This window comes from Sturnira hondurensis, unplaced genomic scaffold, assembly GCF_014824575.4.
Source record: "Sturnira hondurensis isolate 20B ecotype Veracruz unplaced genomic scaffold, ASM1482457v3 Scaffold0016663, whole genome shotgun sequence".
NCBI classification, from domain to species: domain Eukaryota; kingdom Metazoa; phylum Chordata; class Mammalia; order Chiroptera; family Phyllostomidae; genus Sturnira; species Sturnira hondurensis.
Window position 1 is genome coordinate 1,004,979 of NW_028089294.1, and position 27,292 is coordinate 1,032,270.

The 27,292-nt window shown below is 35.4% G+C and overlaps 1 protein-coding gene across 5 annotated transcripts in view; it reads right to left on the reverse strand.

The window, feature by feature from the left end:
- MAP4K3 (mitogen-activated protein kinase kinase kinase kinase 3) overlaps positions 1–27,292 on the reverse strand; it is a 126,395-nt gene that overhangs the window by 15,722 nt on the left and 83,381 nt on the right. For 3 of the 5 annotated variants that reach the window (XM_037066910.1, XM_037066914.1, XM_037066911.1), the window contains 11 exons: positions 27,128–27,186; positions 20,975–21,013; positions 20,657–20,710; positions 17,296–17,338; positions 15,852–16,017; positions 14,968–15,080; positions 11,403–11,444; positions 8,991–9,075; positions 7,464–7,543; positions 3,804–3,864; positions 3,603–3,720 (listed from right to left, as the gene is read on the reverse strand). In XM_037066910.1, coding sequence (XP_036922805.1) covers positions 3,603–3,720; positions 3,804–3,864; positions 7,464–7,543; positions 8,991–9,075; positions 11,403–11,444; positions 14,968–15,080; positions 15,852–16,017; positions 17,296–17,338; positions 20,657–20,710; positions 20,975–21,013; positions 27,128–27,186 — 860 coding nt within the window. The remainder of the gene's footprint in view (positions 1–3,602; positions 3,721–3,803; positions 3,865–7,463; positions 7,544–8,990; positions 9,076–11,402; positions 11,445–14,967; positions 15,081–15,851; positions 16,018–17,295; positions 17,339–20,656; positions 20,711–20,974; positions 21,014–27,127; positions 27,187–27,292) is intronic. The other 2 variants (XM_037066915.1, XM_037066912.1) reach the window with 1 other exon arrangement.

A 27,292-nucleotide genomic window follows, 5' to 3' on the forward strand; every position in this document is an offset into this window, starting at 1 on the left:
ATATAGGATATTTTAGAGTACACCATAGACACAGTTCAATTTACCATGCTTAATAATGATGACCACTGGCCTATTTATTAAGAGCCTACTAGGCGCCGCAAACCATGGTAAGTACTCTACATATATAATTTGTCATTTTCAAAACAACTCTGCAAGATGGGTATACTAGTTCCATTTTACAAATGACTCTATTGGAGAGGTTTTATAATTTTTCCAAGACCCAAGACCTAGTAAGTGAATGGTGCAGGATTTAAATTCAAGTCTAACAGGACTCCAAGGCCTTTGCTTTACTAAAGAGCTTATATAATATGGAACAGTAAGTACCTATATTTATAATGGGAACCACGAGACATCACAAGATGCTCATTCAGAAGTTTAGCTTGTGCTCACTATATGTCAGAAAAAAATGGTACTAATACATATATGAAATTCATGCAAAAAAGGTTTCCAGCCCTGGCTGGTGTGGCTCAGTGGATTAAGTGCTGGCCTTCGAACCAAAGGGTTGCTGCCGGTTCAATCCCCAGTCTGGGCACATGCCTGGGTTGCAGGCCAGGCCCCCAGTGGGGGGTGCTAAAGAGGCAACCACACATTGATGTTTCTCTCTCTCCCTCCCTTACTCTCTCTCTAAAAAGAATTACGTGTAAATTTTACAGTGACTGATTTCTACATAATGAAATTGAAGAAAGTGAGAAGAACATTTTGGTGGGTGCTGTGAACACTAGAAGCTGACTATAATAAAATAACCTGAAATAATAGCTTAGAGGTAAAATACTCCCTAGGTAAAATCTTACTGTACAGACATTCCTTAAAAGAAAAGCTAATACCTTATTCAATTTTGTCTCACTATATACCAGAACACTTTGAAGAACTGAACACAAGGTCTCTAGTCTAACTAAACGGTATCAAAATGTGGATGCATTGAAATTTAGTTGCCTTACATTCCTTGCGGGTTCTTAACTTGTACCTTATGTATATACTTTTAAAGCTTGGTGGTCCATGCCCACAAGAATTTAGGATTATTAATTTAGAAAGTTGGATGGAGATGTGCTGTAAGTAGGCGAAAAATAACAGCACAAAAGTGGCAGCTGGGAGAAAAAGTGGAGCAGAAAAACTGCGTAAGAAACTCCCTGACCCCATTCTTGGAGCTCCTTTTGAGGCCTAATACCCCGACCTCCAACGACGGGTTACAGTACAAGTATACTGAGCTCACAACTGCCAACTCTGAGTCATAAAAAGACCCAATTAAACTAAATGTAATCCACTTTAAGACATAAAAGCATGCAGTATATTTTTAAATATTTTCACCCTAAATGTTAATTTTAAAAGTTTTTGTGTACAAAAAGGAAAATCTTGGTTATCCTGTAAACTCAGCAATTGAGAACAATAGCTTTTCATGAAACTTAAAAGCTCAAGTCCTATATTAGTTGCTTTACAACTAATATTTAAATGAAAGAATGGCTATATTATAAAGCTTTTATCAAAAACATTTTATACCAGACTCTTAAAGCTTTCAGTCAATAAATGAGTTCCAATATAATAATAACTAGAAGAGAGTATAATTAAAAATTCTTGAAAGTAGAAAAGTAAAGCCCTCAATTTCTAAGTAACGATCTAATGTAAAAACCTTTATTTAATAAATCATTTTGATTTCTAAGTTTAGAAACTCTACCTTCAGAAAAATTCATTTTTTAAAAATATTTTATTTATTTTTAGAGAGGGAAAGGGCGAGGGAGAGAAACATCACTGTGTGGCTGCCTCTCAAAAGCTCCCTACTGGGAACCTGGCCTGCCCAGGCATGTGCCTTGGCTGGGAATTGAACTGGTTACCTTTTAGTCCGCAGTCTATGCTCAATCCACTGAGCTACACCAGCCAGGGTTTGCTTCTTTTTCAAAAAGTGTATTTTATCAATTTTGCTATTATAGTTGTCCCTTTTTTTCTCCCCTTTAATCACCTCCTCCCTGCATGCCCCCTCCCACCAGCATTCACTCCCCCCTCACCCCAGTTCATGTCCATGGGTCATACATATAAGTTCTTCGGTTTCTCCATTTCTCATATTATTCTTAATCTGCCCTTTATCTGCACGTCCATTCTAAATGATAGCTTTGCTGGATAGAGTAATCTAGGTTGCAGGTCTTTGCCTTTTTTGACTTCGAATACTTCTTTCCAGCCCCTTCTTGCCTGCAAGATTTCTTTTGAGAAATCAGCTGAGAGTCATATGGGAACTCCTTTGTAGGTTACAGTCTCCTCTTCTCTTGCTGCTTTGAAGATTCTCTCTGTATCTTTAATCTTAGGTAATGTAATTATGATGTATCTTGGTGTGTGCTTCCTTGGGTCCAATTTCTTTGGGACTCCCTGATCCTCCTGGACTTCCTGGAAGTGTATTTCCTTTGCCAGACGGGAAGTTCTCCATTATTTTTTCAGATCAATTTTTAATTTCTTGTTCTTCCTCTTCTCCTTCTGGCACCCCTAAGATTTGGATGTTGGAATGTTTAAAGTTGTCCTGGAGGTTCCTAAGCCTCTCCTCATTTTTTTGAATTCTTGTTTCTTCGTTCTGTTCGGGTTGAATGTTTATTTCTTCCTTCTGGTCCAAGCTATTAATTTGAATCCCAGTTTCTTCCTTTCACTGTTGGTTCCCTGTATATTTTCCTTTATTTCACTTTGCATAGCCTTCATTTCTTCCTCTGTTTTACAACCATACTCAATCATTTCTGTGAGCATCCTGATTACCAGTGTTTTGAACTCTGCATCTGATAGATTGGCTATTTCTTCATTGCTTAATTATATTTTATCTGGAGCTTTGATCTGTTCTTTCATTTGGGCCATTTTCTTTTGTCACGGTGCCCTGTTATGTAGTGAGGGGCGAAGACTTAGGTGTTCACCAGGGCAGGCAACCCACCACCTAGCTGCTTGGTGGCACTGTATGTGGGGGAGGGGGCCGAGTGGGAACAAAAGCTGCTTGCTTGGCTCTGTGGCTTTCAGTCACTTCCTCCACCACCCCCAATCAAATTGGGCCCTTCTGGTGCTGGTTTGTGGGTGGGTGGGTTTGTGTGCTCTAGGACCCTGTGGGTCTCCCCCAATGAACTCTTCTGTGAGTTTCTCCCGCCACTGCAACCTCCACAGATTTTTATAGTCAGAGGTACTGAGGTTTTCTTTTCCTATGTTGGAACCCTGGGTTGCGCAACCTGTCTCACTCCCCAGTTGTTCCTTCTGGTTTATTCTCATGGAGATGTGGGACTCTCTGGTCCTCCAGCCGCCACCTTGCCAGGCATCCTCTCTGCCCTAGCTGTCCATCTCTGCCCCTCCTACCAGTCTACATGAATGTTTGCTCTTTAAGTCTTTGGTTGTCAGATTTCCATACAGTTTGATTTTCTGGAAGTTGTGGTTATTTTTTGTTTAAAATTTGTTGCTGTCCTTCTTTTGTTTGCCTAAGGAGGCAAAATGTATCTACTTACGCCTTCACCTTGGCCAGAAGTTCCTATATTTACTTCTCACTACCTTTTCATTACACACAATTTCTACTGACGCAAACTGAATGCTTTTTCAAATTCTGCAGTATAACTACTTTTAGAATGACTTAACACACTATGTAAATGCACAGTTACCTCGGCAATATCCTGTCAGGGAGCTTGTGTGCTGGAATAGCAACAGGTAACTTCTGCATTTGTCTTGCATAATCAAAAAGCCCTGGTAAATTATGGGAATAGAGCTGAGAAGCTTTACCTGCAGAGAAAAACAAATATAACATAAAAGCTAATCACACCAATAGGAACAACTATAAGGTATGCAAGTACTAAAAGACTTACCAGATATTGAAAGCAAGCAATTGTTCATTACGTACAACCATGTACACCTTCTGGGGAATAGCTGATAAAAAAAAAAGTACAATGTTTACAAAGGATAATAGGTAGCAACAATGCAATTACTATGTATATATTAACCAAACCTGTCATATCAAGAGACTAGTTTTTTAAAAAATAATCTTATTTTAAATAAAAGTTCATTTTATAAGGCATTTAAAACAAGATGAGATAGACACATACACATGTATATGGGAGGACAAAAGTAAATTAGCAATGCAAGTCTTAACAAGATATGATTAGCTAGAGTCTCGTTTATGATAAGGACTATGTAATCCCAAACTACATAGGACACAACATTCTCAAACAGCGTCTATTCCTTTATTTTTGTTCTGGGGTTAGACAGTTGAGCCTCTCTTCTGTACTTCTCCCCTAAATGTTCTTATCTATTCATATGAACACATGTGGCTTCTGGAGTAGAAGAAATAAAAAAAGGATCATGGCACATTAGAACACAGGATATGAAAATACCAGGCATAGAGAAAAAATGGCTGAGAGAGAATATGATGACATTATAAATCATAAAGGATATATACATATATGGAATCCACTACTGAAATCTAGTACATAAGAACTAAGAGACACCTCTGGAAGCTTGAAAGTGATTAGTATTTAGGGCCAAAAGACCCCATAGTCCATATACTTTGAAGAAAAAAAACCCTGCTCTTTCCAGATAGTTTATCAGGAATATCAGTGGGTCTCAAAGTGGTCCTTGCACCAGCATCATAAACCTTGCCTGTGCAAATACAGAAACCTCACTCCAGACTTACTGAATAGCAGTTCTGAAGGTGAGCCCAACAATCTATTTGAATCAGCCCTTCAGGGGCGATCATTCCAATGCACTGTGCAGTTCGAACACCAGTGATGAAAATCACTAAAGCATTTTGATTTAACAAGCTTGGCTGCTGGGTGTACTTGAGAATTTCCTATTAGGTTACTCCAAAATAGAATGGGATGAGGGTGGGGAATGGAGAGAATTAAGAAATAAATGAAACATTTCAAGGCCTCTAAGGACATCACTACATTAAAGCACAAGATGATGGCTTCAAGAAATTAAAAGAGAAAAGGTAATAATAAAAGAGGAGAAACAAACTAGAAACACTTCTCTAAACCAAATCTACGGTTTATTACGGGATTATATATTGTAGTGTAAGTGATTTAGTTTATTGAGATGAGATTGGGCATATACAGGGTGCTATGTCTATAGATTGTTAGTTTATTTAATGCAGCTACCAGGAAAAGACACAAATTCCTTCCACATTATCAACACGGGAACAATGAAAAGTATTTATGCAAAGTTTTATTAAGTGTTGGATTTCAGTTTAAATTCTCATTATTAGTCACATTTAATAAAGCTCCGAAGCTTTTCTAGCTTTGTAATATCCACTTCCTTTAGCAAATTAGGCTGTGGGTGAAATAATCAGTTTAATAAAAGTATATAGGAGATAAATAGAATAGGTTCTACAGTTTGCCCAGATTCAGAGATCTGCTTTCTTGGTGACTCTGTGACCTTGGGTAATTTACTTAATCTGTGTGTCAGTGTTCTTGTTTGTAAAACAAGATACTCATCATTAGTGACTCAACGAGAAACTCCTTGTAAGGTACTTAGAATACCGTCTGGTGTACAGTGAGCACACAATAAATGTTAGCTCTTACAGCAGATAAAAAATGTAAAATGAACACCCTGTTTTGTTTCATTTTCTCACCTTTCAGCATCTTCGCCTATCTAGCAGACTCATGCCACCCAGTTTCTTTCCCCTGAAGTACAGAGAAAACCAACCTAATAATCAATTTCACAGTAAGATGAAAAAATTCAGGGCTCACACACACTCATTCTCTATAGGCTTCCTCTGGGAAGAAAAGTGGTTCATTTTGAAGGGAATGTTTAGCTACAAAAACATTACTCTAACAGTGTAATTTCAAATGCTGAAGCACCTAAGGAGACTTGTTGCAGACTGGGGCTCACTGGAGTTTAAGACTACCTTCGTGTAAGCTCCTTAAATTAGGTTAATTAATGCTTATCACCCATGCATGAAGTTGATTTTGTTCTTTATAATTAATATTGTTATTAAGTAATATGGCTTTTAAATATATTCTTATATCCAAGAAAATTATTGCCACCTTTGAATTAGTTATTTACTAATTATTATAAATAACCAGATGCTTTTCTCTCCCCTTAGTTCTTAAGTATTTTTCAGCCACTTCACTGTATAACTCTCCAATGAAAAGATTTATGATATATTATACAGTTTAGGATCTCGTTAGAAAATCTGACTAAAAAAATGTTGTCATGGGAGAAGATGGAAATGTTTGGTTAATAAAGAAATGATCTTTACTTATGGTTTATCCTCTCCATTTTATTTGTAATCAATTTCTATTGATAATGGGGAATTACTTGAACACCCTACAGGCAATCTCTTCAAGAAATCACCTTCTCCTGCATACTACACCTAGCCCAAAGTCCTGTTGTTCACCCAGTCACTCAGGTTGGAAACCTTAAGTTTCCAGCTCCTTGAAGCTCCCTGTTGAACTGGCCATTCAATTTGGCCACTCTTGCTCTCATCTCTCTCTAGACCCAGTGTTTCTCTAAAGGAGCAATACAAGTGGGAGGAGGGTCAGTGTTCAAACAGTTAAGGACGTGGACTCTGCAGCCAGCTTGCTCAGGTTCATATCCCAAGTCGGCCACTTAATAGCTGTGGGATCTTTAAAAAGCTACTAGTTCGTTCTGTGCCTCAGATTGCTCATTTGAAATGAGAATAATACTGCTATCTATTTCTGAGAGGAGTTGTGAAGATTAAATAATATATGTAAAGCATTTAAAACTGTGCCTGGCACATGTAAATTGTATATAGGTATTAACTATTAATATCATCATCATTGTTAGCATTTATGCAGATTGTTCAGTGTTCTGACCTCTGGGTACCAAATGCCAAAAGCTTCAGCCAATCACTGTGACAATTAGAAATGTCCCCGTACAGTCCCATGCCCCATTTCCCTTTTCTGTCCTTTCCACTTCTGCCCTGACAACATGTCTTCACCCTTTAACCACAAGCTCTAGTCTCATGTCTCACGAAACTGGAAATAGGTATGTCTAAAACACAGATATAATCTTTAGCATGATATAGAAAGCTCTGGGATTTGGCACCTGCCTACCCACCAGTTCCATTTATTGATACTATTCTACGCTCCCTCTATTCTCTAGTCAAATCACCCATTCACACATGCCTTCTTATTTACCTTCTTTCTGTCTCTCTTGTAACAATCATTCACGGCCCACTTCAAATGTCTCTCCTTCCCATCTCCGCCCAGGAGGTGCTAGAGACTTCTTTCTGCCTCTGGGGTCTATACCCTGTACTACATCGAACTCTGAGTGGTGAAGTTACTGGTTTATGTGTCTCTTTCCTCTATTAGATCATGAGCTCCTAAAGGGTAAGGACTAGTAGGGGGAATGTGTCTTCCGTATCTTGTAAATAGAACATGCTCTATGAAGGTTTTATTAATAAAATAGGCAGGATAGCATAAAATTAAAATTATTTCTTGTCTAGTGTCTATGTGTTGTATAATAACTTAAAAATTAAAAGCAAAAAAAAATACAAAATAACACACCTGTTCCATTGACGTTTCATGAAGTTCATTTAGATTCAAGGTGTAAATTCCTTCTTCAGCACCAAATATCAAGTACTGATCTGAAATGACAATAACTCAATAATTTTGATATACATAAAACTTTAAAAAAGAATTTATATAATCTAAAATTAAGTAAATATGTATTAACATTAAATTACTATGATTTATAAGCAGTACATACTTTTTATTTTAATGCAAGTAAGTGCTTAAACACTCTAATGTAATGAACTAAGTTATATGCAAATATTACCCTCAAAACAGTGAAGAAAACTTTTATGTAAAAAATGTCTGGGACAGTGGCATGCTAAGACTTTTCTCACTTGTCAGAGGGTGCTGAGGACTGGCAGAGAATCTCAGATCTCTTTCTAAAATTCCTTTAAGAAAGGGTCATGTGGAATTGACATACAGAATGTAATTCAGGAAAAGCTGATATAGACTCAAAAATTCTGCACATGGGCTATTATTATAAGCACTAACATAAAAAAAAAACCCTCAAAGAAATAAAGAACACCTGATTAGTGTCTATTAAAAAAGTTAATTAAAACTTGGATCCATACTACAGTACTCGGTATCTTCAGAACAGGGGTCCCTGCCCCCCAGCCTGCGGACTGGTAGTGGTACCTGGCCTGTCAGGAATCGGGTGGCACAGAAGGAGGTGAGCAGCAGGCCAGTGAGCAAAGATTCCCCTTGCACTACACATTACCGCCTGAGCTCTGTCTCTGGTGCCAAAAGGGTTGGGGACCGCTGTTCTGAAAGATACTAAAAGTTTGGTCATGGTCCTGTTTGATATGTTTTTACAATATGAAACAACAGGTCAAGAACTCCAGACTAAACTGAAGTATGCTGAGAACTTAGAACGCCACAGGCATCCTGCACTGCCCAGCGGTCAGAGTGGTACCGGCAGATTACAGGCACAGGCTTGTGGTCAGACAACAGAACTGGCTTCACACAGCAGCTCGACCACTGAACAGATGTGACCCTCCCGGAGAGTCATTCTCGCTTCCTATGAAATAAAAGTTCCTGTACTTGGATTTTTTAAAGTTTAGAAAGAATAACTAGGTGTTTTTCTATGTTGGTCAGATATTTACAGTTGTTAGTGCCTAATTACAACTATTCTTTTATGACCCCTTCTAAGGTGAGAGACCCTTTAAAGTGGTCACCAGGTCTTAAATTCTTAATAGTTACAGTAATAGTTCAGCAATGGCTGTGTCTGAAACACAGACAGTGAATGATTGTGCTGCAGAAAAGCAAAACTTCTGGTAGAAATTAGGGTGGCAGAGAGCACATGGTTTCACTATACTAATATGGTAATTACATGGTGAAATTTTAATGTCATGTGCCCCTCAAACATTGTTATTAATATTGAGAAACATTTATTTAAAAAAATTTTAAATTATAACAAAAACTTTTTTCAGGAAGATTCAGAATAGGAATAAAATCAAATCTTTTATGGTCTCAGTTATAAAAACAACTAGAAAGCTAACAGATAAAAACATACAACACTACCTCTGGTATCTGGGTTTATCCATGATGTTGCACAGTGAATTTTCAAGGGACACCCGTTAAAAACCTTTGAAAAACATGCCCCCATCTGGAAAAATGAAAAACAACCAAATTAATACACGGAGTCATAGTCATTTGCCTAAAGATTCTAGGAACAACAGGACTGTCAACTGACAAAAGTTTTCACTTAAGAGCTATTTTGTTTTTCCTATCTTCTCAAATACACATGGCAGTAATAGCAACCAATTCTGCACAATAATTTTTAAAATAAAAGTACTATTTACGTGTCCCACATCAAGAGCAGTATAATATTCCCTGGTAAGAAGGAAATCATAATAATCTCTACAAAGATGAAAAATTTCCTTATTTGGTTCTGTGAGCCTAAAACCATTGAATTTAATATTACATGGTAAAAGAAGTATGACTGACTTAAAATTCATACATGTACTTTAATCTCACAATACAAAAACCCACTTTTTAAAGAAAATTGAGCAATCTGATTACTTTTCTTGGAAGGACTGAATAAAAAAGCCCACTTACAGATCTTTCAGATAATACCTTCTAATGAACTACAGTATCACTCATTTGAACTTTTTTGATCTTCAAAGAGTAAAATGTAATTTTGTACTTATTGTTCAGATTAGAATAAATATATATAAGAAAACTTACTCATTTAATCACTTACTATCAAGAACTTAGAGGAAAAGGAATATAAAAATATCTGATTAGAAGAAGAGCACTGTGCATCATTTTTACGACAGGAATGTTTTCTTTACAAAAGTGGAGTTAATGGGGGGCAAAACTAGGTTTTACAGTTGTTCATATAGAAAATAATGCAACAATTAATAAATACTAATACAAGAATAAACTGTTTTGAATACTCACAACTGTAAGCCTACTTTTGCTTCAACCTGTACTCTGTGAAAACACATCACTTGTTAAATTAAAAATCACTATAATGAATTTTAATTCATCACTATAATGAATTAAAAATATTAACATAAAATAAATAAATCTTAAGATTTTCTTTTTACTCACAGAAACCCACTAATCAGTATTTTAAAGACTTCAGTGCCAAAAAAAGAACAGCCCGGCAATGCCATCAGGAGGTAGAATACTGACAAAAATGTTTTTATAATGTAAAGGCAGAAATGGTACCACTTTACTAACCCTAACAATTAAGTTACCCTCTAGGATAGCTATGAAAAGGCCTATGTTAAGGTATTGCTAAAACCCCTAAAAAAACCAATGACAAAATGAGGTACAAACAAACTAGTCTCAACCTTAAGCCAGTCTGTACAGCTGGTCTCATCTGGTGTTCCATGGTTATCAGCTCCCTCTGTGAAGTACATACCTGACGTAACAGTTTTACCTTGCAGCCAAATAAAAAATTTCATCCTTAATGGGTGTGTGTGTATATCTTATGTATATCTGTATGTCTGCTAGACTCTTTATATGCAAAACCTCTAAGATAAAATATAGTTATTTAAATCTTGATACTAACTAAAGAGTTAAAAGGTAAAATGGGCCCTGGCTGGCGTAGCTCAGTGGATTGAGCACGAGCCTGCGAACCAGAGGATCACGGTTCGATTCCCCGTCAGGGCACATGCCTGGGTTGCAGGTTGTTTCCCTGCAGGCCAACTCCCAGCAGGGGACTCACAAAAGGCAACCATACATTGATGTTTCTCTCCCTCTCTCCTTCCCCTCTAAAGATAAATAAATAAAAAATCTAAAAATTAAAAAAAAAAAGGTAAAATGGCTAAAAGTATAGTTAAAAACTGGAAAAACTATGAACATTTTCAAAACCAGTGTTACCCATGTTTTGAATCATAGATTTGTAGCAGCGAAAATGTAGTGCTATCTGTACTAACATGAAACTACATTGAGTTAATATCACTTTAATCCTAGGACAGACACCACAGTCTCATAAAAAACCCATGACAGAATATACCACGGACATCGAAGTTCTTTCTATTGTAGGTCTCATTAGAGTTGGGTGAAGTTTTGTGATATTAGTGACTAAGGCTGTGGGGTCCCAGTTTTACTCAAGGGGCACAACAAAGAGTTTGAGCCAGATGCCCCTCCAATATTCCTTCTAGCTCTAAAATTTTATGTTTTTGATAACTGAAAACATGTTAGCCATGTGCCTTTTTCACACTTCTTCAACAGTATCTGCAAGGAAGATATTAATACATTTTGGGATAAAGGAGTTTTAAAATGTATAATTTTATCATAATTTTATTTTGATAAACTACTTTTCATATGTAATCAATATTTACCAGTCTTATAGATTTTTTCAATAATCAGGGATGTTCTTCCAAACAGGCAAACAATCTAGTCAAAGGCACACATACAAGCAATAATGTGCCACTGTAGTTAGATGGAAAACTTAACCTACTTGGTATTTATACTTACATGCACTTTAGGTGTTGGGGGCAGACCATTACTAATTGGCTTCTAGAAAAAGAACACATGCATGATTACACCTCTTTTATTACTGTTTGGTATAACTATCGTATTTTAAACACATGTATCAGAATACGCATAAAATACCTCAATACATTTTTTTTGTAAAACAAAATACTGTAGATAAGGCTGAAGTTCCTTATAAATCTTCCACAGTCCACTTATTCCTAGTACCTGCACCCCAAAACCCAGCTTGGTGTGTACTTTTCCAAACCAGTCTGAGGCCATTATATGCACTCATGTATTTGTGCATCCATCCAGACATTTTGGATATATTTATATAAATGTGCCCACAGAAAATACTGTTTTTGTGTGTGTTTAACAACACAATGGTCAAGCACTATTGTGCAACTTGTTCTTTGCCTTAATATTGGGTCTTAGTATTTCAATCAGTACAGAGCAATGTGATTCATTTCTTAAAAAAGATTGTATTTATTTTTAGACTGAGGAGGAGGGATGGAGAGAGAAGAAAAACATTAATGTGTGGTTACCTCTCATGTGGCCCCCACTGGGGACCTGGCCCACAACCCAGGCATGTGCCCTGACTGAAATTGAACTGGCGACCCTTTGGTTTGCAGACTGGTACTCAATCCACTGAACCACACCAGCCAGAGCCATTTGTTTTAACTTCAGAATAGTATGACTATAATTAAGTTATTCCCTAACTGTTACTGAACACTCAGGTTACTTTCAATTATTTACTGTNAATGTGTGGTTACCTCTCATGTGGCCCCCACTGGGGACATGGCCCACAACCTAGGCATGTGCCCTGACTGAAATTGAACTGGCGACCCTTTGGTTTGCAGACTGGTACTCAATCCACTGAACCACACCAGCCAGAGCCATTTGTTTTAACTTCAGAATAGTATGACTATAATTAAGTTATTCCCTAACTGTTACTGAACACTCAGGTTACTTTCAATTATTTACTGTAACTACAATGTGGAAATGATCACCCTTACATATAACTTACTACACAGTATGTGAACGTATATTAGGGTTTGCTGTGAAAAGGGAAACTAACGGAACATGGAATCTGTACCTTTTACATTTTATTGACTGCCGAAGTGTCTTTCAGAGTTCCCATATTACATCAGACTCAGTAACGTATGAGTGCCCTGGTTGCTTATAGTCTCACAGACACTTAAGTGTTATCAAACCGATCAGTAAAAAATGTTTTCTTTTTGAGTAAAAGAAAACTGTACCTGAACAACAGTTAAAATGAAAAACAAATGTTTTCTCAGGTATTTCCCATTAATTTGCATGTCTCTGGCTGCTAGAAACGTCAAGAATCTTTCTAAAAAATATATATACTGGCTCTCTGTACTTCCTCTTATGTAAATTGTTTTTTCACTTTTCTTACTAAGTTATCTTTTTAAATCTTTTTGCTGGAGTTCTCTATATAATCTAGATTTAAATATTTTATCATATATATATATGTGTATATATATATATATTTATATATATATATATGTATATATTACAAATGTGCTCTCCTCGTCTGTAGATCAGCCTAACCCTGTTTACACTATGTTTTATCAATCAAAGTTAAATTTGATTTACTCAAATACACAGACAATTATAAGAGCACAAATAGCACATATGCCCACCTACATTATTCTCAAGGGTACTAGATATTTCTCTAAGGAGCTACATTCCTGGAGTATATGACCTGTCCCTCAAAGAAGGAACCTCTTTGGGAGAGATTATACTTTAACACATATTTTATGAAAGTCTAGGTATCTTTTGCTGTTAATCTTAATAATAACAGCTTTTCAAGGAATAATGTTGCAATTTTTTCTCCACCTGATATAAATCAGAATTCTTGAAGTAACAAAAATGAAATAAAAAGCTACTTTTAATTGATTTCATATGCATGGTGGAAATATTCTGTGTAGTATTATATATAGGACTATTAGCCACTTCTGAAATTGACTATATAAAATTTTACTTTGTAGATATGTTTATGAGAATATACAGGCTATATTTGCCACAAGTTTCTGATAATTTTTTCCCATTTGGCAAATACTTTATGTGGTTATTTTTATATTTATGTTCTTAAATTATCGTCTACCATCAGTTTTAATGAAACATCATTTTTAATTAGGGAGCTCTGAATACTATAACTGTTAGATTTAAGTGCTAACAGAAGTGGCTGTAAATAATTTCAAGACACTGCACAAACAGTAATCATGCTTCAGTATATCATGGAGGCTGTTTATCCTATGATACAGTCATGGAATATTTATTTCAGAATTATTAAGACTATTAGTTTAACTGGTAGTTTCTTACACTAGTGAAATAAGGTAATAGAAAAAGTGAATTAAAATGCAAATATATATATATAATATGTATGGATGTATACATCTCTCAAAAGTTACTACACTGCTGCGGAGTCACTGAGGTGCGTTTTTATACTACAACATTAACAGGGCTGCTAAATCTTACACGGATGAAAACAAAAAGGCACTGCTAAGTTGAAAAGACTTCATAAAAACCATTTCTGAAGGATATTTTATACCATTGTTAAAAATGTCATAAATTTCACAAATTACAATGGACAACCCTGGTCAAATGCCTTAACTGAATTATAAAAACAGTATGTCACATTCTATAATCAAATGTTAAAAAACAGTTGAACAGATATAGATATAGTTCAAAGCCTCTAACAATGCTTACTGTGCAAAACCATAGCCACATGCACATAAATATATTAAAGGTACTATATAAATTTCTATAAATCTAACAACAAATATTAGTGTACACAAAAACTTCAAAAATATTATCTCATTTCATGGTCTCATTGGCATCTGCTCTATTGGAGATTTGAAGGATTTTTTATCATTTTAAGTTCTATGATTATAGACAAACATCTTCTGATGATTAAGAGTAAATTCTTTTTTTAAATTAAAGAGCAAATTATTTACAAATGTTAAATATTTTCAACTCCCTGATACATATTATTTGTTTTAACAGTTATATCATGTGTTTTATCTAAAATTTATAACAGAAATAGCTGCTATGGCTAATTTCATCTTTCTTAAAGTGATATCTACTAGAAAATAATCTTAATTTTTCTTTCTCCTTAGCTATTCTGAGCAAGAGTAGTAATGCTGTAAATTGCATAATCTATAGTTAGAAATTTATCCCAGGATAGAAGCTATAATTTTCCTTATCTGTCCATGTCCTTGTTTCCTAAACTTCCTGAGAGGAACTTTTACAGATCAATTCTCATCAATGAGGACCGTAATAAACACAAGAAGACTAAGCAAGTGTTTATTTGTGTGCAGGTCACAAATTGGTTAAATAATTTGAACAGAAGGCCATCATTCAAGTTTACCATAGCAAAGGTACTTAAATAATCCATATAATTAAAATTAACACACTAAAATACCAATATAACTTTTATCATAAAATATACAATTGCTATAGTTCACTAACTATCATTGCCAAACCAACCTACTGGTGAAAAAGAAAACAAATACAAGTAGACTTTATGAACAGAAATACCTACTGGTACATCTTTCTTCTCTTTCCTTGAAGGGTTTGTGCCTCTGTGTTCATTCTGTTGTTGATACAATGATCCATCTCGTTCACCATTTAACTGGAAGGAGCCTACTCCATTTCCTTCAGTAAGATATGTTTAAATGTATTAAACAAGGATTGATTTTCACTCAGGAAATTATCAAGTACAAAAAAAATATCTCCTCAATAATTTCAGCTTTCATTTGGGATCACCCAATTAGAGTATTTAGTATTGAAGTACTAAATATATATAATTTCTTTCATATAGGTAAATTTAAATTCAGTTTATATATATTTGTGTTAAAAAGACAAAAAAGAAACACTGAATATATATTTCAGCAAAGGAGTAATTTAAAGTATGTTATCAAAAAAATTTTCATTGCTTTTAAGAAAATTGCTTCTTCTGAATAATATGCAAGAAACTTTACAGTATTAAAACAGCATCCTGTATTATAATTTGGAGGCAAATACCCAGTGAATACTGACAATTATTTTTTTAAATGATTAAATGAAATAAAATAAGGGATTTAGCCAAAGCATCCTCTTCCTTTTCTAAAACAGAAGTAGCTTAGAACCAAAACCGCTTTTCCTTTTTCATTCAGAGTTTAACTTCTTTTGTTGCCAAACTGCAGATAAATGATGAGTTGGGCATAAACAACTCCCTCAAAGAGGGAAGGCTGGATATGAAAGGAGAAACAAGGGACCAAATAATCCTGACATAAAAGCACTTCAAACCATGAGGCAAAACGCAGAAAACATCTCTGTAGCCCTTGCCTCCCTCCTTCCCTCCGCAAAGGAATTGCAAATAATCTCTTAAAGATGCCCTCCATTTTCTTCACACTTCACTCGCTTCGCCCTCCCTGGCCCCATTACCCAGAGGAACAGGCTTCTGGGGCGGCAATCTGGGAGGCGGTGGTCTGGGTGGGACTTGGGACGGTTTTGCGGGGCTCTCCGAGGTGGAGGTGGGGCATCTCTTGATCGTTCCTTGATTATCATCCTCAGTGGGATGAGTTTCCTGCGGTATGAATATGGACCTAGGCTGAAATAATACAGAAAAGGAGACCAATTATTAAGCATGAAATTATTCATTTTTCATTAAACATAACAATACTAAGTATTTGTTCTTAAGTATATATTATTATATAGTAGAGGCTTTCAAACTGTTTTCTAGCACAGTTTCAAGGTTATACAACTGTCTGACTTAGATTATCTCAATAAATATCTTCAAATTGCACACTAAAATGTTTTTTCAGGAGAAAACAGGCCTCTTTCTATTAATTCCTCACAGACCTTCCCACTTAAGGCTTGCCAGATAAAAATATTCTGGTCTTTCTTATCTCCAATTTAAATGAGTCTCTTTTTATTTTAAACATTCAGCTCCTTACAAGGCTAATCTAAACTGTCTCTTTCAGATGACTCAATGTCTTTTATGTTAATACTCAATCTTTCAGACTGGGGGCAGGGGAAGACACCAATTAAAATTTTATCACAGAGAATACTAATAAACAAGACGCCTGAGAAACTTTTTGTTCAGACAATTGTGAAACCTCCAATCAGCAGAAGGCTTGGAGAACTTACAAATGTGTCCCTTACTAGGAAGATTACTCAACACTTAACCCCTCTGAACTTCAGATCTCTACGCATTTGCTAACATAATACCGAACAAGCAAGCATAGTATTATTCACTTGTATGAATCACGATTTTTCTCAAAAGTGTAAAATGAAAACAAAATATAATAATATATGGATGTTGAGACTGGTCAGACTCCAGTTCTCATTTATAGCCCCTGATTTTACACCTTAGCGCAAATGACTCATTTTATAAACACAATTTGCTATGCATAAGCTTATAAAATAAATTTATATTACCACTACCTATATTAACTCCTTTTATCCTAAAAAAAATATCTGTTGCAATTATTTTATTATTTTATTTTTTCTTTTGCAACTACCTTCTGAAATCAAATATCGGGTATGATAATACACTATTCTTTACTCATTCTCAGGACATCAGTTATTAGTGGATTATAGATTTTGAGAAATGTAAGTCCTAAGTGAAATATTACTAATCCATTAATATCTTATTATTTAGAATAAGATATAGAGTGTAAATTATCTTATAATTTAGAATAAACAATAAATGGCAAGTTGGATAATTAAGACAAACAATAATAATCACAATTAGCTATTTATATCATAACTTGTAACTTCCTGTTGGCGTTTCATTGTGCATCTCAAGTGCAAAGAGGCTACAACATAACTATTAACACACTATTAAACACTCAAACACACATACTCAACAAACAAATCTGCCTACCTTTGGTGGTAAAGGAGGTGGAATTTTTGCTTTCATGGTTGAACTATAAAATATAAAAGTTTAGAATTAGAACTCTTTGTTTTACAAGAAATCATTACTAAAATATAATTAACTTTTCAAAGTTATGGAAGAAAAATCTGCACAAACAAGTGTCTTTTTTGTAAGACTATGGGTGTTTTCTAAAGTATTTTGTAAATATTCAACTTATGCTCGAATGATTATTTAGAAATAACTAAGCAGATATACTGAGTATATATTATACTTTCTTGGTTTCAAATACTATACAGTAATACTACAATTACAGTTTGTATTAATTAAAAGGTAATTAATATAAAAACATAAGTAACAATTAGTTTAGGAAAAAGCAGTAAAATGACACATATATTTTTATACTGTCAGATATGAAATACCTCTGATGAACCTCATTGACAGTTATACACATGCTCTATGAAATTACAGAATTGATTTACTGAAACTAAAATTTATTATGATTCAGGATGGCAGTTTTAAGAAAGTTCACAAAACTTAGAAGATGATGTAGCAGAAATTCTCTGATGAGGAAACTGAGGCCCAGAGAGATCATGTGACCTAACCCAAGGTCACAGACTAGTGAGGTGGAAAGGAAAACCTAGGCTTCCACAGACTCAGGTGCTCTTGTAGCTCTACTATGAAACTGTATCTTTCTTAAAAAGGAAAAAAAGAAAAATGTCAAAGAATGATCAATGCTTATATAACTAAAAATATTCTCCCTTTAAAAAATATTACATTTAATCCAAAACCTTTGTTTATTTTGAAACGCATCAAATTAAATTTAATCAACCATAGAATAAGCCTCAGGTTTGTAGTTGTAGTAGTAATTATAGCAACTACCATTTACTTACTAATTTATGATACTAAGCTGCAAGATATATTTATTATAGTTGTTAGTTTTTCCCAGATATTTGTTATAATCTAATGCTATGGACTGAAATGTGTATCCTGATTTCCTATGTTCAAGCCCTAAACCTACAATGTGATTGTGTTTGGACACAGGGCTTCTAGGAGGTAATTAGGTTAGGTGACGTCACAGGGTGCGGTCCTGATCCAGCAAGATCCATGGCCTTTATGTATCTCTCTCCACACATCAGAAGAGGCTGTGACAACCCACCAAGAAAGTAGCCATTGGCGGTCGTCTACAGCCAGGAGAGGGCTCTCACCAGGGACTGAATCAGTGGACACCTTGTCTGGAACAGCTATTCTCTGTGACAAATTTCTGTTTAACCCACTCAGTCTATATAGTATATTGTTATGGCAGCTTGAGCTAAGAGAGATTTTGGTGCCAAAAAGAGGGGTGCTTCTGTTAACATCTACCTAAAAATGTGGAGGCAATTTTGGAACTGGGAAATGGCACATGCTAAAAATACCGATGTTAAGAGTGATTCTGGTTAGAATTCACAAAGAAAAGAGTTGGTGAGAAAGTTTCCATCTTCTTAGAGAATAAAATAGAAGCATGGACATTAAAGGCCATTCCAAATGAGGTCTTCAATAGAAGCGAACATGTTACTGGAAACTGGAGGAAAGATGATCCTTATTATAAAGAGTCAGAGAACTTGGCTGAATTGTATTCTAGTGTTTTGTGGAAAAGTAAAACTTTCAAGTGATGAAACTGGATATATAGCTGAGATTTATTTCTAAGCAAAGTGCTAAAAGATTGACTTGGTTCTTTCTGACTGTTTATAATAAAATGAGATGAAAGAGATGAACTGAAAAAAAATTGCTAGGCTGTGATGAACCCTGGCCAGCAGAGTCCGCCTGTTGTGGCTGATGACGAGAATGAATGCACAGGCGACAACAATCCTGTGGAGAAAAAGGGAACACACCACTGCTCTCTCACGGGGAGAGTGTCTATGGGTGCCTTGGCCACTCCCTCAAGAGGGGAGCACTCGGACCCTTGTGTAGACAGGCTTTTATTGTTTTCCTGGGGTGTTACATCACAGAAAGATTTATTATCTATCACATAGAATATTATTGTCTACATTTTAGGTACAATGAAGGAAATGAAAATAACACGCAGAGGGGAATGGCGATGAGCTGATTAGCTCTGTCCTTGGAAAAACTCATACAGGCTTTGGATATTACCTTGAAGTTAGACAATACACATTTGTTGTTTTAGGCCAGGGTGATGGAGTTTCAGCAAGAGCAAGCCATAACAATCTGTATGCATTTTCTAGGCCTGGTTCCCAGGGGACAACTCGGTTTGAAGGTCTGACTCCTGCCCAACACTTCGCTTCTGTAGGTTTTCCATACAGACCTGAGTCACATTTGCCAGGCCCAAACAAATCAGCCTCCTACACTAGGCAAAAAACCCCCCAGAACTTGCAATTTGAAATATTCCCAGACTATCTACATTAGTTCAGAAACAGATGGCATGAGAAAGCATGTTTTGAAGAGAGCACCAAGGGTGTGGCTGGACTGTCAGTCAATAGGAAATTTATGAGACTATAGCAGCACCAAAACTGGCAGTCTGAACCCAAGGGAATGGAGATGAGACAAAAATGAAGGAAGGCTGCTGGACTCCTTGGATTTCACAGGACGGATGACAGACGTATCAGAACATGCACTATTCTTTAAAAAGAGGGAGAAATCATTAAGTCTAAATCAAATTGATTTAATATATTTAGGGTTAGATAAGTCTTTGACTTTAGAGTCAAGGCTGGAAAGATTTAATTAAGGTTTTTAGGGTCGCTGGGATGGAATGGATCTATCTGTACTGTGCATGTGTTAAGGAGCTAAATTTTGGGGATAAGGGGAAATGCTATGGACTGCACTGTATCCGCTCAAAAGAGTATGTTGAGGTCCTAATTCTGATGTGATTATATTTGGAGACAGTGCTTCTGGGAGGTAACGAAGGTTAACTGAGATCTTAAGAGTAAAGTGCTAATCGAATAGGATCAGTGGCGTTATAGGAGAGGGAGAGAGCCTCCTCTGGTGTGGCTCAGTAGATTGAGTGCTGGCCTGTGAACCAAACTGTCACCAGTTCGATTCCTAGTCAGGGCGCATGCCTGGGTTGTGGGCCATGCCCCCAGTAGCGGGTGTGCAAGAGGCAATCACACATTGATGTTTCCCTCTCTTTCTCCTTTCCTTCCCCTTTGTCTAAAAATAAATAAAATCTTTTTTAAAAAAGGAAGAGAGATTCTTTTCTCTGCATGAGAAGTCCTTTCGAGGATATAGTGAGGACACCTAGTGTCCTTCTCAATGTGCTGTGGTAGAACCCATGATACTATGTTACCAATGGTACTAAAATTACTGTCAATATTAAACTGTCAGACTTTGGAGATAGGTCAAACGATGTTTCTTTTACTAGGGCTGAAACAGAACTTACTGTTTGGATTCTTCATCATCCCCTTCATCGTCATCTAAATGTGCCACATGCCCTCTAAAGATAAAGAAGAATAATTCCATTGTTACTAAGTGAACGTCACCAAAAGAGCTTAAGAAGAAATTTTAGAAAATGCAGGACAGCCACTGCAAGACAGAATTTTATTTCTGTATCTTTACAGAATTCAGAATTAGAATTAGAATAACAATAACAATAACAACAACAACAAAACAATCTTAAAGCTACGTGACCAAGAAAGAGACAAAAAAAGACTTAACTCATCTGTGACAAAGTATTTTAGGCTTCAAAAAGAATAATTACCGCTGATGTAATTCTTCTTCAACAGATTTCAGAAGACTCCTTAAAAGAAAAAAAAAGTGAATTAATTTTCTTCACTTTAACTGTGCTCATTAATTTTTAAATTACTTTTCTACTACTTACTAAAAATTTGCCACAATGATCTCTAGACCAAAAAACATCAAGTTATATTTAATGAGCTATCTATATTTTCTTTTGCTAATGTTTTAATATATGTATTTTAAATGAGCAAAATAAATCCCAATGTTTACTGAAAAATACCAACTCAAACAGAAGACAACCCATCACGAAACATCACAATAAAACTGACAAAACAATAATTGAAGGGTCATAATCAGGGGTTTCTAGGGTTCAGATTTCACCATGAATATTTACCTGATACCTGAAATTACATTTTTTTCTTAAAATCAGGAAGATGACACACTTTAAAAAACATCATGCTCTCAGGCAACCCTCCAGAACAAAACCCGGCATGTTGGCCCTCTCTGCAAAAGCACGCATGCATGTGAGGTGACGCCATGAATGTAGCAGCAATTCGCTTTCAGAGACACTCACTCACCTGAAGCGTCTGTTCTCCAGTGGTGCACGGGCAAACACATTTACACTCTGGGGAAACTACACCTGCATCAGACCAGGTGCGAGGATTTTGCCATTCGGAGCAATTACGAAACTCCGATATTCAGGAACGTCAGAGAGAGCTCAGGGCATTCCTGAAGTCCCTTACTCTTTTACTGCAAGTTCATGCGGCTCTCTTCCTATATTAAATACTCCTGAAGCACACACGCAGCCTTCTTAAAACAAGTGGGTAGAGAGAAATACAGTCACTGAGGTGAAAGTTTTCAGCAGAGAATGTACTTTCCTCAAAAGAGGTAAGGAAGTACCTCTGCACATTTCACCCTCTTATATGTACTAGAAAAAAACCTGGCCCTAGAATTATCAGAACATAAAACCAAAGAAACGGAAAGGTATGGTTAGCTGGTATAAGCAATTAGGTTGAATAGATTTTAGCCATCAAAATTTAATTAGGCCAGCTTAATAACAATCTAAGTATTAAAAATGACAAAGTTCTAAACCTGGATCTTATTTTCAAGATTTAAAAAACTGAGGTACTTCAGTCAAATGTTTTGCCTAATTCACAAAGCTCTTTGAGGCCTACTTTTAGGAAGGCAGGTGCTTCCTAAAGGTGGGAGCAGAAGGTTCTGTTAACCCGCCTGAAGGTGGGTTCTGCAGAACCACGACAGGCTGTGAAGCAAAGACAGCCTGATCCGAATCTTGCCTTTGCCACTGTGCACTGTGTGGCTTTGATCAGTTACTTTGATTTCCCTATGCTTCAGTTTCCATAACAGTAAAATGGGAATTGTAATAGTACTTGATGCCAAAGTGTTTGTATATCTGAAGATATACTGAATTAATATAGGTAAAATGCTTAGAATAGTAATTTAGAAATAATAAGTACTCAATTAGTCTGTCTTTTCTTTATTATTATTGACTAAATCATATTTCTTTAAACCAGCAATTCTCAAAATGTGGTTTGGCGATCCAGGGGGGGTCACAACCTCCTGTAGGAGGTCTGCAAGGTCAAAACTATTATTTTGTAATACTAAAGTATTTATCTTCTCACTCTTATTCTTTCACTAAGAAGGAAACTATAGTTTTCTAGACTGTAATAAGGATAATATCACAACAAATTAGTAGCAGACATGAGAAACCAGCTGTCTTCTACTAAGCCAGAAGTAAAAAAGGTTTGCAAAAAATAAAATTAAATTAAATTAAACGATGCACTTTTCTTATTAATATCTTATTTCACAAAAACTAGCTATTCTTCATAAAAAATATTTTTTGGGCCTCAAAAGTTTATTTTATTACACTGATCTATATAAAGCCTTGTTTTGCAATTATTTGCTGCATCTAAGGCTCATGAGAGGAATCAAGTGGTATTAGAAGGGAGGTACCCTAAAGAGCTGATTTGAGCCCTGGCTGGTTATAGCTCAGTGGATTGAGCGTGGGCCTGTGAACCAAAGGGTTTACGGTTCAACTCTCAGTCAGAGGGCACATGCCTGGGTTGCAAGCCAGTTCCGCAGCAGGGGGTGTGTGAGAGGCAACCACATATTGATGTTTCTCTCCCTCTCTGTCTCCTTCCAGTCCCCTCTCTCTAAAAATAGAGAAAATCTTTAAAAATAAAAAAAAGAGAGAGGTGATTTGAGTGGGTTCTAAATAGTAAAATAAAAAGTAAAACACAAAGATGTTATCAATAACATGTAATGAATATTACTATTTTAACTGAATATTTTAAGTATTTGTTTAAATTTCTAATAATATAAATATTGATAGAGCCTACATAAACAAAAACCCATTAAAGTCCTTGACAGTTTTTTAAGACTATAAAGAGATCCTGAGATTAAAAGTTTACGAAGTTCTGTTTTAAACTATTTTACTAAATTAAACATAGTATCTTACAACCAGAGCATGGGCTTTCACATCATTTCAGAAGATGTGGGAAAAAAATCTTCTTGAGCACAATGACAATATTTTTTGAAGCATTTCTTTTTCCAGCAGGGAATATTAAAGTTTGAGAATAATTAAGAGAGAATTTAAATGTAGTTCATTTTCAGTCACCATATTATGTGTACTTATATGGCATTTCACTTTTTAAAAAAGAATCTTCCAGGGAGTACTAGGTTCTCTAAGGATAAGAGAGAAAGTCTGAAAAACAGAACATGAAAAAGCATCTAGTCTACGGCTAGGGACCTATATGTATTTTTTATTCATTTACTTGTAAATCTCCTACTATGTGTTAAGACTTTTTGTTAATAAAGAAAAAATTTCATTAAGTATTAATGCAAAGTACGATACATGATTTGCTTTTCAGACTTTATGAAAGAAAAAAGAAAACATGGCTAAATTTGCTCAAAAGTCTAATACAGTAAAAACCGTGTCTTGAGAGCACTGGAAAGAAAAAAAAATGTGATGCTGATTTAATCACCAAGATTGGATGCTATGCAATAAACAATGTCACTATTCACAAGTCCACCTAGTCCACTTGGATTCTTCTATTATTGAATTTTTAGAAAGTAATGAACAAAACAAAAATGATGCCCTCAGATACTGAATTAATAAATTCACCTAAAATTATAGAATGATAAGATTAAAAACGGGACAACATGCAAACACAGATTTAACTGATGAAGTGAAGAAACTGTTGTGAAGAGGAAGTAAAAAAAATAAAAGAACTGCCAAAATAGTTAGCATTTTTTAATTAACTAAGGAATTCCTGCTGATGGTTACTCAAGTCTTTCGAAATTGCCTGTCTCAAAACAATCTATAAAGTACCGCCCTGATTATATTTGAAAACAAAATAAAAACACTTGTATCACTTGTATTTGCCTAAAACCTGAGAGTTTTATTCACTTATATTCACTTGATCTTACAATCAACAATTACTTATTGAGTAAACACAACAAATAAGGGCAACTAATAAGTACTTACTAAACCCTAAATATGCTAAATGCTTTACAATGATTATTCCATTTCACCCTGAAGCAGGCACCATTATAATCCCCATTTTACTAGAGAAATCGAAATAAATTTCTTGAAGTCTCCCAGTTTACAGAAAGAGACAGTGCTGGCATTTGCTACTACTACACTCAACTGTGCTAGAAATCGTGCAATTCAATTTACTCTTTCCACTGCTGTTTAAGACCTTAGAAGAGGACCTTTAGGATTTTTTGCTCTACATTAAAAAATCAGACATAATTTAGAGCTTCCTTTAAAAATAGTATTTTGTTGATTCTGTATGGTCAGAAAAGTTGACCCCTCACTAAAAAGAGAATTCAAAAGAAAAAAGAAAACCCCGTAAGTCAAAATAGATATGGATTAATTAAATAAAACAGACCAAAGAAAACTATGTTATATAATTCTGCTTGGTCTGAAATAGGCAGAAGCCCACCAGTGGAAATCTGTCTGCCTGAACCCCTATGGAGAGAGCAGGAAGCCCTGTGGGCTGTAAACCACTGCCTCGTCACAAGAATAAGCAGACGGATCAGTACAGTAAGAGAAGGGCTACATCCACGCTCACGTCACATGCATGTATACACCTGTACACGAAACACAGCCAAAGGTCAAACTTTTGGCCAACCTACCTTGCCAGTGATTCGTTATATAGAATACAGTTCCTTAAGCAGGGATCCAATTAATCAAAAAATGAAGGTTGGGCAAATTATTAACATTTTACCTAGCCAAAGTAACCATATACTATGAAAATGTCTAACAGAATCACAAAATGGGAACTAAGGAATCTGGTAAAGCATTTAAAGATAAGCCTTTTTTTTTTTTGTATTTTTGCAAGTATGTCATTTAAAATGAACCAAAAGGAGGTAAATGAAATATTTTTCCAAATTACCCAGTCTCTTAAAATATATTGAAATTTGCTAACAAGAATCCTTAAAACTAGCCCTGGATGGTGTAGCTCAGTGGATTGAGCGCAGTCTGTGAAATAAGGGGTCGCCAGTTCGATTCCCGGTCAGGGCACATGCCTGGGTTGCAGGCCAGGTCCCCAGTGGGGCCACATGAGATGCAACCACACATTGATCTTTCTCTCCCTCTCTTTCTCTCTCCATTTCCTTCTCTTTAAAAATAAATAAATAAAATCTTAAAAAAAAGGAATCTTTAAAACTAGTGGCCTCAAATTCAGACAAAATAACATAAAAATATATATAAATTTTTTTTTTGCTAACCCAGTATGAGACAAACTTTCCTTTGTTGTCCATCAACAAATTAGGACAAGCTATAAATAGCAATCAGTTATTATTTAGATAGAATTTCATTTTTCTAGCAGGAAAAATTTACTCTTCTTTTCCATTTTAGGAAATATAAATAAGGTTACTATTACTACTACTACTAATAAAAACACCTCATGGTACTTAACTGAAGTTTAGTTTAAATCAGAACTAATGCATTTCTCTAGATTGTCATTCAAAGCCTTTTCTCCATGTTGAAAAAGATTTATATTTGAATGATAAACTGTTAAATAAAAAGAGAGACATGATTTTATACTATAATCTTAAATCTGGGTTACTTGTGTTTAGTCAATATTTGCCAACTGCCTAATTTAAAATATGGGTGTGTATGTATGTCTCAACTCTCTAATGTAATTAATATTATAATTTTTAATTTGTTCTCATTACTAAAACATCTACCTTGCTGGTAGATTTTTGACAATTAAATAATATTTCCTTATAAATTAGCTTTTTGGCTAAGAAAAATCAAACCATTTCACTCAGGGCATGTTGGGGAGGGTTGAAGGGCTGGCAGGACAGGAAGAGAGTCCATGGGAAACAGCAGAGGGCCATCCCCTTGTGTTGCTAACTTACAGACCCATGAACAACTGAAACTGTTAGACCCTGTAAGCTGCCTTTCACCACTGCCCTGTACAACCTAGACCGCTGTGGTCTACAGTAGGGCTTAAATAAACATTGGATTTATTTCCTGCATAAACTGATAGCTTTTAAGACTTCAAACACATTTTAACTTCTATTCACTTTTGAAAAGACTCTTAGCAGGTAAAAAAATTAAGGTTTCTGAACAGTGTGAATATTTCCAGCTATTTTCAGAAGCCAACACATCTAAGAGAAATACCAAAGCAAGTTTTGTAAGGAATAAACACATCACCTGTAAATAGAAATTGCTTTGGCTGGTGTGGTTCAATGGACTGTGGCCAGCCTGCAAACTGAAAGGTCACCGATTCAATTCCCTGTCAGGGCACATGCCTGGTTTGCAGGCTAGGTCCCCCTGCTCAGGGGTGTGCAAGAGGCAACTGATCTATGTTTCTGTCCTGTTTCTCCTTCCCTCCCCCTCTCTCTGAAAATAAATAAATAAATAAACAATTAAAAATTTTAAAAAATTGCTCAAACATATTTTTATCTTCATTTGAAATATACTTAATTTTCTTTAACAAGTAAAATATACAAAGTAGCTTGATATAAAAATATGAGGTGATTTTTCCTGTTATTACAATTATTGATTAAATGATTAGCATGGTAGCAGTAAAAATTAAAAGTACATTATAAAATAATCTACTAGACTATTTTTACTACTGTAATTATTAGAATACTTAATTACTCCTGAATTCAAATTTAATTTTAAAAGACCTTTACTTACTTGTTTGCACCTAAAATGTAACTACCTTGGTGTCCTTGTCCATATTCTAGTTGTAGATCCTAACAATACAAAATAAAATACTTAGTGAAATAGTATATCACAAATCACAATACACATTAGTTTTAAAAGAGAAACACCAGACTTCAAATAAATCTGTATTGCTAT